The sequence below is a fragment of the Xenopus tropicalis genome, chromosome 1, assembly GCF_000004195.4.
Source record: "Xenopus tropicalis strain Nigerian chromosome 1, UCB_Xtro_10.0, whole genome shotgun sequence".
Taxonomy (NCBI): domain Eukaryota; kingdom Metazoa; phylum Chordata; class Amphibia; order Anura; family Pipidae; genus Xenopus; species Xenopus tropicalis.
In genome coordinates this window covers 124,028,283-124,045,033 of record NC_030677.2, presented here as the reverse complement: position 1 = coordinate 124,045,033, position 16,751 = coordinate 124,028,283, and the positions used below count along the sequence as shown (strand labels likewise).

The following is a 16,751-nucleotide window of genomic DNA, read 5'->3' as shown; positions in this document are numbered from 1 at the left end:
AAAGAAACCTGACCTGAGAGTTTATTTCATTTTAATTTACTAGCATTGCTAGTAACAATAGGGCAGGAAATGGCGTCATAAGCCCATCGGGGCACAAGTATCTCACACCTACAGTGGATATAAAAAGTCTACACACCCCTGATAAAATGTCAGGTTCCTGTGCTGTACAAAAATGAGACAAAGATAAATAATTTCAGAACTTTTTCCACCTTTAATGTGACCTATATACTGTACCACTCAATTGAAAAACAAACTGAAATCTTTTAGGCATAGGGAAGAAAACCAAAAAAACTAAAATAATGTGGTTGCATGAGTGTGCACACCCTTAAACTAATACTTTGTTGAAGCACCTTTTGATTTTATTACAGCACTCAGTCTTTTTGGGTACGAGTCTATCAGCATGGCACATTTTGACTTTGCAAGATTTGCCCACTCTTCTATGCAGAGACGCAACAAATCTGTCAGATTGCGAGGGCATCTCCTGTGCACAGCCCTCTTCAGATCACCCCACAGATTTTCAATCACATTCAGGTCTGGGCTCTGGCTGGGCCATTACAAAACTTTAATCTTCTTCCAGTGAAGCCATTCCTTTGATGATTTGGATGTATGCTTTGGGTCGTTGTCATGCTGAAAGATGAATTTCCTCCTCATGTTCAGCTTTCTAGCAGAAGCCTGAAGGTTTTGTGCCAATATTGACTGGTATTTGGAACTGTTCATAATTCCCTTTATCTTAACTAAGGCCCCAGTTCCAGCTGAAGAAAAACAGCCCCAATGCATGATGCTGCCACCACCATGCTTCACTGTGGGTATGGTGTTCTTTTGGTGATGTGCAGTATTTTTTTTTGTACCACACAGCCAGTACTTGCCAGATATTCCTGCAGCTCCTTTAATGTTGCTGTAGGCCTCTTGGTAGCCTCCCTGGCCAGTTTTCTTCTCGTCTTTTCATGAATTTTGGAGGGACGTCCAGTTGGTAATGTCACTGTTGTGCCATATTTTCTCAACTTGATGATGACTGTCTTCACTGTGTTCCATGGTATATCTAATGCCTTGGAAATTCTTTTGTACCCTTCTTTTGTACCCTGACTGATATCTTTTAACAATGAGATCCCTCTGATGCTTTGGAAGCTCTCTGTGTACCATGGCTTTTGCTGTGGGATGCAACTAAAAAAATGTCAGGAAAGACCAACTAGAGCAGCTGAACTTTATTTGGGGTTACTCAGAGGCACTTTAAATGATGGCAGGTGTATGCTGACTCCTATTTAACATGATTTTGAATGCGATTGCTTAATTCTGAACACAGCTACATCCCCAGGTAGAAGAGGGTGTGCACACTTATGCAACCACATTATTTTAGTTTTTTTCGTTTTCTTCCCTCCACCTAAAAGATTTTCGTTTGTTTTTCAATTGAGTTGTGCAGTTTATAGGTCACATTAAAGGTGGAAAAAGTTCTGAAATGATTTATATTTGTCTCATTTTTGTACAGCACAGGAATCTGACATTTTACCAGGGGTGTGTAGACTTTTTATATCCACTGTATTTTTATTGGTAACTTTTTCCAGTTTTTGTTACGTAAGCCCCATAAGTCTCAAACTGTTGAGTCTGGAACATCAGTCCATGTACGGCAACCTGTAGTTTGTCAGTCTCTATTTGAGTCTCCACCCCATCCCAGGCATAACGTAGTTTTTTTTTTTGTCTGTTTTTTTAAGACTGAGGTTTGTCAAATTCTTGGCCATACACCTGTTGAAAACTTTGCGATTTCTTTTTTCTAGGATGTATGATCAAATTGCTACAGCTACAAAATACAAACACAAATATGCACTGAATGATGGCAAAGAAATAAAAAAAAAATTACTATTGCAGTATATTTGATGGCAGTCTGGATTTCATGATACCCATTTTATTAACTAATCCTGAACAAATTTGTAAATATGAGGCTGCCATATTTGTGCAGCAGTAGGTCATTTGCATTAGAAGCTATAACTGGCAGGTTAAGAACTTTAGAGAACAATTACTTACAAAAGCAGCCATATCAGCAAAAAACCATCAACATGACCTATAGGTAACTTTGCATGTATATTAATATTTTAAGAAGTAGTTTTTTAGTGTCAGTATCACTTTAAGCTGGCCATACATGTAAAGATCCACTCATCTAGTGAGGTCACCAATCTTTCACGGATATGCCCACCTTAAAGGAAAACTATAACCCCAAACAATGTAGGTCCCAATAAAAATATATTGTATAAACAAGCTCATATGCAAAACCCTGCTTTATCTAAATAAGCCATTTTCATAAAAAATATACTTCTTTTTAGCAGTATGTGCTATTGGGTCATCATAAGAATTAAGAGCCACCTCATACGATCATAGGATTCACAGTGCACACAAACGAGCCAAGACACACATACATGCTAGGCCTCATCAGCCAATTAATGGACAGAGTTCTGTCTTTTACTCCCACACTACTTCCTGTTCCAGTTAAAGCTGCATTTTTTTCTGGTCATGTGATCTCTGAGGTAGCACACAGCCCATCACTAAAGGGTGGCTCAAGGGAAAGGATGTAAAAGGGCAGGATTTACTGATTAATAAGTTACTTAATATAATATACACTTTCTGTTGGTTAAGTATTCATTCTGGGGGTATAGTTTTCCTTTAAGGTTAACTTTGGGCAAATGGTCTGATCATAATTGCTATGCAAGCCATTAAGGACCACATCTGCAAGTTAATTTGATCCTCGATTCAACTGCAAAAATCAAACCTGCCCGATTTTTGGCCAGATATTGGTCAGACAGCCCATCGGCTGCCACTATACATGTACCAATAAGTTGCCGACTTGATCCAGAAGGCAGCTTTTATTGGCTCATGTATGGCCACCTTTAGTTTGCAGTGTGAGGATAGATTTTTTCTGGTAAAATTCTTAGAGATGCAGAGATATCAGAAATATTGAACTTTACTCACACCGGGATATTTTCATAGGCATCTTCAAAGCCTTCCTGTGGAGAAGAAAAGGAAAGTTTTATCACTCATTTTCACAGTCAATTTTATTAGAAAACAATCAGAGGCAAAATGTGAATCATGCTACCTTAAAGGACCACAACAAAAAAACAAAAAGGGTTCTCCTATGAATTCAAGTATGACAAACAGTTTGAGTTTCTAAAGCAAACATAAATAAACTACTCTGCATTCACTGGGACAGCCATTGAAGCGGAATAAGGCAATAGGGCACACATTTACATAACTGATAAGCTGTAGAGAATATAATGGCTTTAGTGCTCAATCAATTGATTTCCATACTATTGATGAAAACTTTTTTCTGATAGAACAGGACATTCAGTGTGAAGAAACAGATTATTTATAGGTGCTTGCTAAACAGAAACAAACTTTAAATGCAAAAAAAAAAAATTACTTTATGTTGTTACTGGTCCTTTATAGTTTGTTTTTTTTAAGAAAAAAAAAATTACTTCTTCTTTTAACAACCCCCAGAATAACATACCTTAGTCTCTGCATACAGTCTGATCTGGTTTTTAAATTATAAGTTGAAATCATCTTAAACTATCCTGTAGTCAAAGAGATAAGAAGAGCTCAGCAGGAAGAGGGGGCAGGGCTTCACACTGTACCAGGAAGTAGAGGCAAGAAGCTAGAGATTTCAATTTTTAATTCAGAAACATGATCAGACTAAATGCAGGGAGTAAGGAATGTTATTCCCAGGGTTGTTTAGAATAGTTTGGGTTTTTTTTTCTATCTTTCAAACAAACAAAAAAAATTGTGTGACCTACTTTAGGGGCAACAAACTTGTGACCAAAACTTTGGACACTAATCTTTCACCAACAAATTAAGTTTTTTGATTCAGACCTGCACGATGCAATGCTATTTTTTCATATCTAATTTTTCATGTGCATGGATAAGGGAGTGCACCTCTTGTGACTATTTTTAATTTTATAGATATTTTTTAAGCTCTTTTTTCATAGGCAGTGCATCAGAACAGTTCTGTTTCCTTCTGAAAATAAATATTCTCTTCTACTATACAGTCCGAAAAATGATGTTGTATATAGTTAATTTTATAAGCAGTTTAATTTAAATTAAAGTTTACATTTTCTTTAAGGATAGTAATACTACTAGAGAGTTTGGCACACAAGATTGCATGCTTTACATTTCCTTTATGTGTGTGTGGGGGCACAGGGATTTATCCTTCCATTTACCTGGGAACATCCCGAGGATTAACTTTCCTTTACGTTTCTGTTGGTTATGTACACATTAGGTATAGATTGTTATTGGTCAAGCATGTCAGATATTCACTAATCTATAAAAGTTACAAAAAGGTTTGACCTCTTATGGGAAGACAAGCAAGAGTACTTCCAGGGGACTGGTCCATATGGGAGATCCTGACCTGCTATGAAAGTTGTGTGGCTCTCTGCTAAAGCGCAGAAGTTTGGTCAGACTGGGGCATAATTGGCCTGATCATGGGCAAGTCTTGTAGTCGAATTCAGGCAATGGATCAAGCCAGTTGACAATCAGCCCCAGGAGCTTTCTGAGAAAAGGCCTATATTCGCGCACTAAACCCAGGGCTTTGGTGGGAAAATTCAAAATGGAAGGATGCCAAATGTAACTTAACAATGTCACGTGCCTTTGTGATGACAACACCACGCCAGCGCCACGTTCCATGTCACCCAATATATTATAGTCAGAGCCAGGGAAAGGATCCACTGGGTTAGCAACTCTTTGCTTTTACCAGCTCACTTGTTACAGGAAAGGGTCTCCTCAGTGTCGGACTGTCCCACAGGATACCAGGAAAACTCCCAGTGGGCCCTCTAGCTTCCAACTATTTAGCCTATTTCATGGTCATTCCCTGTGTCTGTATGGGAACAAGGAAGCTTGATAGATGGAAGAATAGAGTATAGTATGTAGAGAAAAGAGACAAGGATAATAAAGAGTTTGAGGGAGGAGAGGATAGTGATAGTGGGCCCATGGTCCAGGGTTTTCTGGTGGGCCCCTGCCACCTCAGTCCGACACTGGGTCTCCTCACTTTAAATTGAATCTGATTGTATCCAAACACTGAAGATTTGAAAATGTATTCATGTTGGGTTGTAATATTTAATTATTTTTTTTTAAAAAAATTTAAATTAAAAAAAATAAAATAAAAAAACAATTCATACCAGTGGAGTCCAGACACGCAGTAGAAGATACTTATTGTACAGCGCTATAAAATATGTTGGCGCTTTATAAATAAATGTTAATAATAATAATAATAATAAATGAGATTAATACATAAACTCCATTGTTGGTTTTAGGTAAGTTATGCACTCTTTTTTATGCCAATGTCAAGAAAGGAAACAAAGGATATACCTAGAAGTTAAAAAGTAACTTCTCTTATGTTACAGAGATTAATAGGTACTGTATTTAAAGGAGCTAGGAATAGATGTTATTGTAATTAATAGAAGTATAATTGTCTCCTTAAAGTGGTTATAAAGGATAAAAATAGAATCACGGTTTGCTTTCTTTATGCCATATTTAACGGTTTTGCTATATATTACTTTTAAAAATTCACCCCCTGCAACTCCCCGCCACTTTCACCCCACCCCCCCCAGGAGCCCCTAACACCCTTGATTAATTGCAGTTCACCTCTACCCTAAGGAAAAATAGGCTAACAGCTAAATCCCATATTTCAGGACTACATTGTCAAAAGAGTTTACCTTATCCAGTTATAACTGCCACAGGGCTTTTTAATGCATTGGAAACAAAGGCGTGAAAAATTCCTAGCTGTCATTTTTCTGATATATTTTGTTAGTTTATTAGATATGCACCTGGATTATTTTAGAAAATATTTTAGTGCAGGCTTCACACATTTTATATTCAGAAACCAGGGATGGATTGACAAGTGCACGTTTTCAGGACAAATTAAATTATTTTAATAACTGCTGCTTCTGCCGTGTCCTGAAAGTTTAGTTTATAATGACTCAAATTTTTTTACAAAAAGTAGGCAACATGCTTCAGGCTGCCCAAGAGGTAGAGAAAACTTAAAATGAGGTTTTAACATGGAAAACAGGTGTGCCAGAATGCTGCTTAACTGTCTTTTTAGTGTTGTAACCTTATTTCTTAATTTCCTTGTTGCTCGGAGCCAAGTAGCTCTCAACATAAAATCCTAGATTACAGCAGATAAATGATGATCAAATGTCTGGAACAACATTCAGGATCCACCAAATATTTACAATTTAGAAGAGATTTACAAGAAAAAGTATACAAACAGATTTGTCCATGGGCTCCAGGTGGAGCTATACTAATTTTCTTCAGTATGAAAGGCAATTCCTAAAATAGATCTTCCAGTTGTTTTTTTTTTTTTCACAATGAGGCACATCAGGCTGCCTTCTGCTACTGCATAGAACTTTTTGTAGTACAGGTATGGGATGTGTTACCCGGAAACCCATTATCCAGAAAGCTCCGAATTACAAGAAGGCCATCACTCATAGATTTCATTTTAATCAAATAATTCTAATGTTTTTAAAAATAATTCCCTTTGTAATAAGACAGTATCTAGAAAGATCATAACTAAGATTTGAGTTATCCTTATTGGAGGCAAAGCAATGATTTAATTCAAGTTTAAATGTTTTTTGTTAGACTTAAGGTTTGGGGATCCATATAACCGAAAGACCCATTATCTGGAAAACCCCAGGTTCCGAGCATTCTGGATAACAGGTCCCATACTTGTACTTACATATAAAAGAAACAGGCAAGTAAAATTACAAATGATAGTAAAAGTTTATGGCAGACCTATACAATGGTCGTGACAGATTACAAAAATTGTGCCTCAAATGTCCATTTTTCCCCAAAAGCCCCATCTCCAAAAGGAAAAAGGGGCTTTATTTATGGCAAGTTTTGATTTGGAGAAATATAAAGTGAGGCAGAAGCCACTGTTCTGTACACTCATTCAAGCTGTTTATGAAATACATTTACAATTGACAAGCAAGCTAAAGCATGCAGATTTTAGGCCAATATGCAACATAAGCAAGGTTCCCAAACTTCATAATAAAGTTTCACTAAAAATCTTGATACCGTCACCTTTTTGGACACGCATCAAAGCATTCTGGTTTATGGCACAATCCATCAAAAGTTAGACAAAAATGTAAAGAAAAAAAGGGGAAAAGAAATAGTTTAGCTAGAGTAGTGGTTCCGAAATAGTGGGGCAGCCCCCTTAGGAGGGACTAACCAATGGTTTTGGGGGCCTAGTCTGAAAGATTTCAAGAAAATTTGCTCTGCTAGATGATATAGGAAAGTCAAATAGAGTGAGGTATGCACTGAACCCTTAATTAAATTTAACCTAGATGCTATAATGACCAGTTACACCTACCTTGGTACCTGACTCAGCTGGAAGTAATTTAACTTAAGTAACATACAAAAAAAAGGGGGAGGACCTGGAATGTTAGATTGGCAATACATGGTTACAAGAATCTATGAACTATACTCCACCCAGACGTGTTTTACTACATACCACTTCCTCACTCTATTACCTTTCACCTAAGCTAAAACATTCCACATTACAAACAGTTTACTCTCTTTGTGGAGTAGCTAGTTTACAGTTAAGAGCTAACAGGCTAAAACTGTAAATGAGATACTGATGTAGCTAAGCAGAGGAGGACAGCTATCTAGAGCAGGCAGTCAGGAGACACAGCTAGTGGCAAACAGAATGGCTCGCAGGCAAATCAGTCTAAAAGTGCTCATACACGCAAGGTTTCCTAGGATATTCAGCGTGTATATGGTGGTTCGATAAGGAAACCAATTTCCACATACAGAAAAGAAAATAAATAGGAGTCAACTGTGGCTCCACCATTCTAAAAAAATCAACAATTTTTTTTTTTTTAAAAAGTAGACAAACATGCCCTACTGAAATGGATCCATATAATAATCACCATAAAGAAGGAAAAAGCTCATTTATAAAAAGTGGGCAAATCTGCACCTGGGCAGTAACCCATAGCAACCAATCAGTGACGTGATTTTTTTTTTTTTTTTTTTTTTTTAGTGCCAGCTGCTGGTCAATCAATGAAAGCAAAAATCTAAATGTCCAGTGTTTATAAATGAGCCCCAGCGTGCTTATCTAAAGCCCTGAAAACAATGCAAGTAAATACCTAAGGGCTCTGGCACACGGGGAGATTAGTCGCCCGCGACAAATTTCCCTGTTCGCGGGCGACTAATCTCCCCGAAATGCCATCCCACCGGCGAAAATGTAAATCGCCGGTGGGATGGTATACGCGGCGGCGTGATTTCCCCGTGTCCCAGAGCCCTAAATGAATGGAACTGAGCAGAAGAAGCTGTGCTCCCGAGAGACGTGAGTGTTACGTCACTGGAAGAAAAAGAGCCAGGGGACGCAGCCGGAGGAAGCGGGACATTTGAAGAACAATCCGGGACTGTGGGACAGGGTGGAAAAATCGGGACTGCAGGACAGTTGGGAGGTATGCATTTGTACAAAAGGAAAAGTTAAGATTACACACTGCTCCCTATATAATGTATTAAATTAAAATGGCAATGTCAAGCAAAATTAGACTTTTATTCCCCAAATTTAATGTCGTTTTGCATACAGATAGGGTAGCAGCTAGAATGAAGATTTTCCTGTGGTGTATAATTGTCCAAAAAATCTTTATAAAGACTATGGTCCATCTAGGAGCTATTGGTATATGCAACCTCCCGAATGGTCCCTCCAACTCTCAAATGTTCTTTTATCAGACTATTCCAACATGCATAGGAATATCCGAAAAGACACTTTTTCATTGTTATGGTTGCTGTCTAACTGCTATCAAACATTATCCCTGTGATGTAATTTGCTATTGTAAGGCATTTGTGACATGTACATCCAAGATTAATCTTTTCTCCCTCTTTTCTTTCTCTTGACTTGTTAATCTTTAAAATTCCCTCTATAAAAATTACAAAAAAAAAAAAAAATTGTATAGATAGAGAGAGACCTTATAAAGGCGGCCACACACCATAAGATTCACTCATTTGGCAACCTTTCCAAACGAGTGAATCTTTCTTCCGATATGCTCACCTAAGCTGGGCCAAACAACCCCATTGCCATGACAGTGATAGGAGTCAGAGCGGGGACCACATCAGTGAGCGGATTCAGTCTTTAAGTGCTTGTCCATTTTCCCTTACTTCCACCAAAATAACACAAGTCATAATATTTGCTAGGACATGCTGCAGGCTCTGTTTATTTATCACATGGTGTTAGCAGACATGCCTATTGCAAATCATGCAGACCAATTGCAAATTGTTTCAGAATATTACTCTCTAAATCATACTAGAAGTTAACTCAAAGGTGAACAACCCTTTAAGAGAAGTTGACCTGCAGCCATGTATCCATCCTCTGAAAAGCCACAAAACTCTGTTGCTGCTAAACAGCACAAGACCCAATTTTGGGTACGTAACCATTACAAATTACTGGTTTAACACAAGAGCATTATTTAGTGCCGTGTCTAATAAAGTAAAGAGAGGTTTAGATGAACTCACACACCTATTCTTCACAGGAAAATGGTTGCTAACAACCAAATAAGTAAAATATGCCTAACAGGGGCTTTAAGATTTTCTGTAACTCAAACCAAGCAGTTCTGAAGTTATCTGCAGGTGTACATGATTAATCATGTTAAGGACGACTTGGAAGATCCTTTATGAATATGAAAGGATACCACTGGCAGGCCCTGATTTGTAGAAAGTTTAGTATCTCGGAGGAGTGATGAATCTACTGCGAAGATGCAATTCTAGCGTTTAAGTTTTTTTTTTTCCACAATGCGTTTAGCCAATTGAGCAAAAACAAAAAAAACAAAAAAAAAACGACGATGACTTTTAATAAATCACCCCATTTGTTGTCCGTAGTATGCTTTGGCAGTCTGTTATTTCCTCCAGTGTCAATGATCAATAAATGTAAATGTATGCCCCTCTGCTTAGTATACAAGTAAAGCTGTTCTTACAATTTTGCCAATGCCAGACATATTCAGCTAATACTTTTGAACATTTTCAGCCCTCAGTTATTATCATCACATTTGTATAAAGTGCCAACATACTCCACAGCACTATACAATATGTGGGTGTATACACACACACACACACACACACACACAGAGTAGATAATTGTATGAAGGATGGTTTGTCAGCTAAACAGATCAGTGAATATGGAGTCTGGGAGACTGACTGTAAAATGAAATCCTTTAGAAAGATATATATATATATATATATATATATATTATATATATATATATATATATATATATATATATATATATATATATATATCTATATGAGACTGAGCACTGTTATGTACGCAACAAAAATTTTCAGACCCTACACTCACCTGCCTATAAATTAAAAAGTAAGAGAATTTCCAGTCAAACTATCTCCTGACAAGCTCTTGCAGGCAATAAATGAATAACCAACAGTAACAAGAAGGTACTTCTATTGATGCTTATAATATAGTGCCTGCAGTTTACAGCAGTAATCTTTCTTTCACAAGTATGAAAATACCTTTGCTGTAATTTGTTTCTCAGACTGTAGCCTAATCAGTCTCCTTTTTTCATTTAAAAGAATGCGAGAGGCAGAAATGGGGGCATATTAGCTGCGATTATCGTCATGTGTTTCATAAGCTGTTGATTACTATTAGGACTTTAAGCTCCTCTAAGGAGGGGTCTTGCAAACAAGCTATAACACTGGGGCTTTTCATTCTTAAATGCAACGCTTGCTGTAGTTTACTTTCCCTTCAGAATAAAGCCTGTATTTGGGAAAATTGCACAAACGCAAGTGATCACATGAGTATTTTTTTCTATTATGCAATGATGTATAATCCTCATAAAATGGTTTCTCCCATGTCAATTTAATTGAAAAGAGTAGAAAGTGAGGTTAAACTATGTAGCAGCAATGATGAGTGAATTTGTTTGCAGGGGTCACTGTGCTAACATCAAACACACCCCATAGGTCATAGTACCTTTGCACTTTTTTGACAAAATTCAGACACCTTACACTTCTATAGCCATGAATGAGTTTTCCCTGCTGACAGCTTGGACCACTCTTCTCTTGCAGGCCGCTTCACTTATCCCAGATTTGATGGAGTTGAAGTGTTCAAGGTGATTAATAGCAGGACTCACTTCAAATCAGTCCAGTGTTTTCATTAAACCACCAGGAGATTACCAAGGTATTTTGAAGTGCAATATTGAACCACTAGGCTAGATCTTCATCTCATATAGGGTTGCCACCTCCTTTAATAGCGGCCACATGTTGAATCCCCATCCTGCATGATTAGCAATTAATTTAGAAGCATGCTGCAGACTGAACTGATTAATTTCAGGCATACATTTAAATAAATTCATAACAAGCCATGCATGATATGGATTCAATATGTGGCTGGTATTAAAGGGGAGAGGTGGTAATATGAGATGAAGATCCAGTCTAGTGACTCCGGGTTCAATATTGCACTTCAAAATACCTTGGTCATCTGATTTCAACATCCTATCCAAAGAATTTTGGTTTTTTTTAGGTATGTTTTGGGGTATAACGTGAGTTGAAACTGTGTGTACCTGGGTTCTGCCTTCCACCACCGGGAAACTCCGAACAGAGCAGGAGGTTTTAAAAGGAAAAAAAACAAAAAAAAAACAGTATTAACTTCTGTCTGACTGAGGTTTGTACTAGAAGGGAAGAAAGTATATTTTTTTGCAGAAAACCCACTTTGTGAGCACTCTGCCCACAGCATTGAGAGAGCTCCTTTTGCAGATGGTCCCAGCTTGCCCATTACGTGCATGCATCATAGGCTTGGGAGATGCCTACCCACTTATGCACATAATGGGCAAACTGGGGCATGTGCTTGCGTGCATGCCAAAAAAGGGCCATCCGCACTGTGAGGGCAGAGCATTCATGTGGTGGTGGGGGGTGGGGGGGGGGGGGAAATCGGTTGTGTGCCTGTCAGACCTGATGCATTGATCCCCCAAAGGCTAAATGCTAGCCAGACAGCACAAAATACAAAGATGAGGAGAGCACCAATTGCAGAATTTGTTTCAAAAGCTTTATTGGTGACTACAACTGGGGGGGGGGGGATACTGGAAAAACTACTATTGTGTTCTACTATACAAAGTGCAAGCATATTTTAAGCGATAGGTGCCCTTTAAATGATACAGGTGGTTAATTATTTTAGGATTACGAATCTGATGTATGTAAAGGGAATGGATGTTGGGTGGGGGAACAAGGAGGGAACCCTATCTTAACTTTCATTATGTAAAACTAAAATAGATTATGTGAAGAGTACTGCAGTGTTTCATATTATATTACATTCAGCACCATTGCCCTTGGCTGAAACATTATAGAAAGTGCAGCTTTATTTACAGGCTGCACAATGTACATGGTTTATCATGCTACTGCTGTTATCTATATCCAGAACAGGGTTTTCCCTTTATATATCCAGTTTTATCTTCTGTAATTGGGGTTTACAGTGAAACAACACCACTACACTGAGATGGCTCAGATTACAGCAACCCATGACTAGTTAATGTTCAACTTGCTCTAAAAGGGAAATGTGTAAGAAAACTGGTGAAATGAACCTGCATTCAAAACATATTCTGTTCAGGTGTGATACAGCAATTTACAAACTTAATTTTTGGGGGTTACTGTATAGAGTGGCAATAAGATATATTTTAATTCCTTTTACTATAAAGGAATACAAGATAAGCTGACACAAGAGTGTAATGAAAACTCCTATGAGCTGAAAATGCCAAGCCGACAGCGAAGTCAACAAGAAACAAGAAAGTGCATCCCATTTTATTGAGGCAAAACACTGGGCAAATACATCTTATCGGCATGGCATCTCAAGCTTCCTTCATCAGGCAGATATAACAATATCACTAACAAACTAAAAGCCTCATAGCAAAGGAACAGTAACACCAAAAAATAAAAGTGTATAAAAGTAATTACAGTTGCCCTGCACTGGTACAACTGGGGTGTTTGCTTTAGAAAGACTACTGTAGTTTATATAAATAAACTGCTGTGTAGCCACAGGGGCAGTTATTTAAAGGAGAAAATGCCCAGGTTATGTAGCAGATAACAGATAAACTCTGTAGAATATAATGGGGTTTTATCTGTTATCGGCTATGAAACCTGTGCCTTTTCTCCTTTTTTTCCAGCATCAATGGCTGTCCCCATGGCTACACAGCAGCTTATTTATATATTTTTTTTATTTATTTATTTATATATATATATATATATTATATAGTAGAGTTTTAGTAGCAAAAACACCAGTTTTACCAGTATATCATATTTTAATTACTTTAAAATACTTTCATTTTTGGGTGTTACTGTTCCTTTAAGAGATCTCCACCCCAGTTTTTGCATAATGAAGCAAATAGTAAGTAGCTTTCGAATATACATTAAACATTTCCTGTTGTTTTAACATTACATATAATGTATGGCATCTGACTGGCTGTTTATAGGACACAAACAATGTAGCAAAAGCCAGCTGGAGCAGAACTTACTTGTTCTACGACATACATTGTTTCAAGATTCAGAGAACAGAAAAGGATAAACAATTATTGCTTCCAACTGAAAATCAATTTTCAATTGCATATATAAATATTTAAGGATGATGGCACTTGTGGTTAAATCTGAGCTACCGTGGGTGACATCTCCTGAAAATGTGGCAAAATGGTTGTGGAAACCACACTAGTTGCTCCTGCTTTCCTAAGTTGTCTCACAAGGAAACTTCAGGCATCTTCGGAAAACAAAGCAATGTGATTTACATTATTTCAGTTGGGAAAGCATTTTTGGTAGATTTGCTGCCCACGGTAGAGCATACTTAACTGCAGACGACAAACCTCTCTGTGTGACATTACCCTAAAACCACTATTAATTAATGGATATTGGAAAGTTGCTTAGAATTACTCTTAATACACTCTCATTATGCAAAAAACTTTTCCGTGGAATTCCCCTTTAACAATATTGCCAATCTCAAACAGAGTCTGATAAGTTATCTGTGAAATAGCTGCTTTCTAACTTGCATTGCTTCCTGAGCACTGTCATTTAAAGGTAAAGAATTATTTCCTTCTAGGAATGATACAGTTTCATGTGTTTTGCCACCTTTTCACTGCAGCACACCACAAATGTGCAGTACTGCTTCAACTGGAAACTCTAGGATGTGATCAACAGCAACTCTGGTTCAAATAGAAGCAATATAGCCACAGCTAAATTATATCACATCAGCTCAGAGACCGTGGTTTATACATCCTGTCTGCCACATCACTAAGCATAGGAAAGGCACATCTGCAAAGTGTTATATAGCTAAAGCTGTGCACAACAGTGACACAAACAGAAGGTCTCGGAGGCGTTATTGCTGTTAGTATAGCACCATATCGACCGTCACCGTGACAACAACGTTCTACAGTAAAGAACAGGTCTAACCACTCATTAAAAGAGGGCATTCTCATAACCGATCTGACAAACATGAGTGAATTATCCTTTCTTAGGGCTTGTGCAGAGGAGCGCAGGAAGAAACGTTCCCTTAGAACAGCAAGGAATATCAGTGCAATAAACAGCCTGCAGCAGCTGTGTCAGGGTTAAATATGTTTCCATGTACCAATTACCCAACCAAGCATGAATTATCCTCAAGAGGTTTTCATAATTTCCCACTGGAATATTCAAAAATACATAGGTGAGTAGCAGCAGTGGGACAGTATAAATATTATGTAATCACAGGGAAAGACACTAGTGATGTTTGTAAGCAATAATGAGCGGCTTGCAAAGACATAAGGCAGCAAAAGCGTCCTCTTTCTGACAGGCAGCCTTCGACCTATGCCTTTTTAGTAGGGACTGAACCACGGTTCCTGCATTTTATCGCTATTCGCCACAACAGGTTGCACAGCCTTTACATGCGGGCTCTGGGTTCTCTCACAACCCTGACTGTATCACAAAGCATCCGTGCAAACCTTAGGAACCGGATGAGGCTTAAATGTCAAGATGAATGCACGTTGCTGGCATTCCGGGAGGTTATTTTAAGCAAGGGAGCCATCCCAATCTTTCCCCGAGTGCGCTCAGGTCAGTGACACATACATTTATATAGGGATATATTTATCATGCTGTGTAAAAAGTGGAGTGAAGCATTACCGGTGATGTTGCCCAGGGCAACCAATCGGCAAACTAGATTTCAACAGAAAACCAAAGCAAAGCATCTGATTGGCTGCTATGAGCAACATCACTGGTGATGTTTTACTCCACTTTTTACACAGCATGATAAATATACCCTAATATTCTGTTAGGCATACAATACCCAACCACACGCCTGAAGCCACATTGATTGATTCAGTTCAGATATACACATAAAGGGACCCAGAAACAAATCCAAATCTCTCCCATCACCTCCCTCCATGAACTAACCAGGTTCCTAACACTGTCTCTATAGATCTCCCCTGACAGGCTGAGGTTTCTGCGTGCAGTTCCCACCCAGTGCCCGCCTCCTTGCACTGCTGCCTTCAGACGCTAGTAATGAGGAAAAAAGGTGTCAATTCCTTGTGCTGACCATTCATACAGTTTAAGCAGATGTTTTTAAGAAAATGTGACACTGTTGGGTTTTCATTAAAACTGCCCATGCTGATGCTGGCTATTGTTAGTTAATAGAACTGAGCCCCTCAGTAATAGAACATGTGCATAAAGTAAATATAGGCAGAGAACTGCCCTCCCCCTCGCTGTTTTCGTTCCCGGCTTGCTGTGATCGACGTCAGTCATGCTCCCTCTACCTAATCGGTGCGTACAATGAGTCGGGGCGGCCCAGCGTACCGGGCTCCTGACAGATGGGGAGCGCTGGCAATGGAAGCGGACAGACTCAAGTCCCTGGATCGGTGTGTAAAGCCGGACAGCAGACAGGCGTGCATTAAACTACACTACTGTGGATGTGAACTGAATTGGTCCTGGGCCAATGTCCCTTCTTCCCCGTTATTAAAGCAGCACTGCACTCCATCTTCTCCTGTTACTGACACCTGTTACTCTTGGCTGGAGCGTTAGTTAGTAACCCCGGCAGCAACAGCGTGTTGGGTTCTGGGTTCTATTGACAAACTACTGGGCAGCGGGAAATAAATCTCCCTCATTCATAATAAATTGCACCCGCTAGCCGCTAAGAGAGCGCTACCCAGAGCCCACCTTAAAGCTACTAGCGCCTTTAACTCCGGCCGCCCACTGAGAGCCCAGGGCATGGAAAGAAGCTGCTCAGTTCGTCTGTAAATATACCTCATCTGCGTCGCGTTCAGTCCCATTGCTTACAAAAGCCATGTTTTCCCCCTTCGTATAAGCACTGTATATTTTCCTTCTGGGTTCGACCCCAGGAGACCGGTTTGTAGGGACTCCACAGCCGCCGCTCAGTGCCGATACACACAGGAGCTGCCACAGTCACTGTACCGCTCCGCACACCCACTTCTCTTCCTCCCTCACTCCGCTATATACTGGGGCTCAATCTCTCCCGCACCCTCCCAGTGACACGCCTTCTCATTAAATATTTAAATCATGACTGTTCCCTGCTGGGCTCGGGCTTCTCGCTTTCTCTCTCAGTTAGCCTGCAAGTTCAGTCTTGGGTCACGTTGTATGTGTTATATTTATTGGTTTTGTGTATATATTCCGCAACTGCTCTGTTTGGATAGCGTCACTCAGTGCAATGTGTGAATTTGTGTCAAGAGTGGTTCAGATGTTTTTCCAGTGTAATTGCAGCCCTGTATTCAGCCTCTTGTGCTCTGCATTTTTTTTCTCTTCACTACATTTAC

General features: G+C 39.0%; 1 protein-coding gene across 1 annotated transcript in view; it reads right to left on the bottom strand.

Annotated features, from left to right (window-relative positions):
* The window catches only part of ttc39b (tetratricopeptide repeat domain 39B), a gene marked incomplete at its 5' end in the record, with an annotated part of 57,660 nt that extends 41,273 nt beyond the window's left edge, over positions 1-16,387 (bottom strand). The window contains 2 exon segments of the mRNA NM_001016802.2: positions 2,956-2,990; positions 16,225-16,387. Coding sequence (NP_001016802.1) covers positions 2,956-2,990; positions 16,225-16,266 — 77 coding nt within the window.
* Positions 16,388-16,751: the final 364 nt, after the last annotated feature.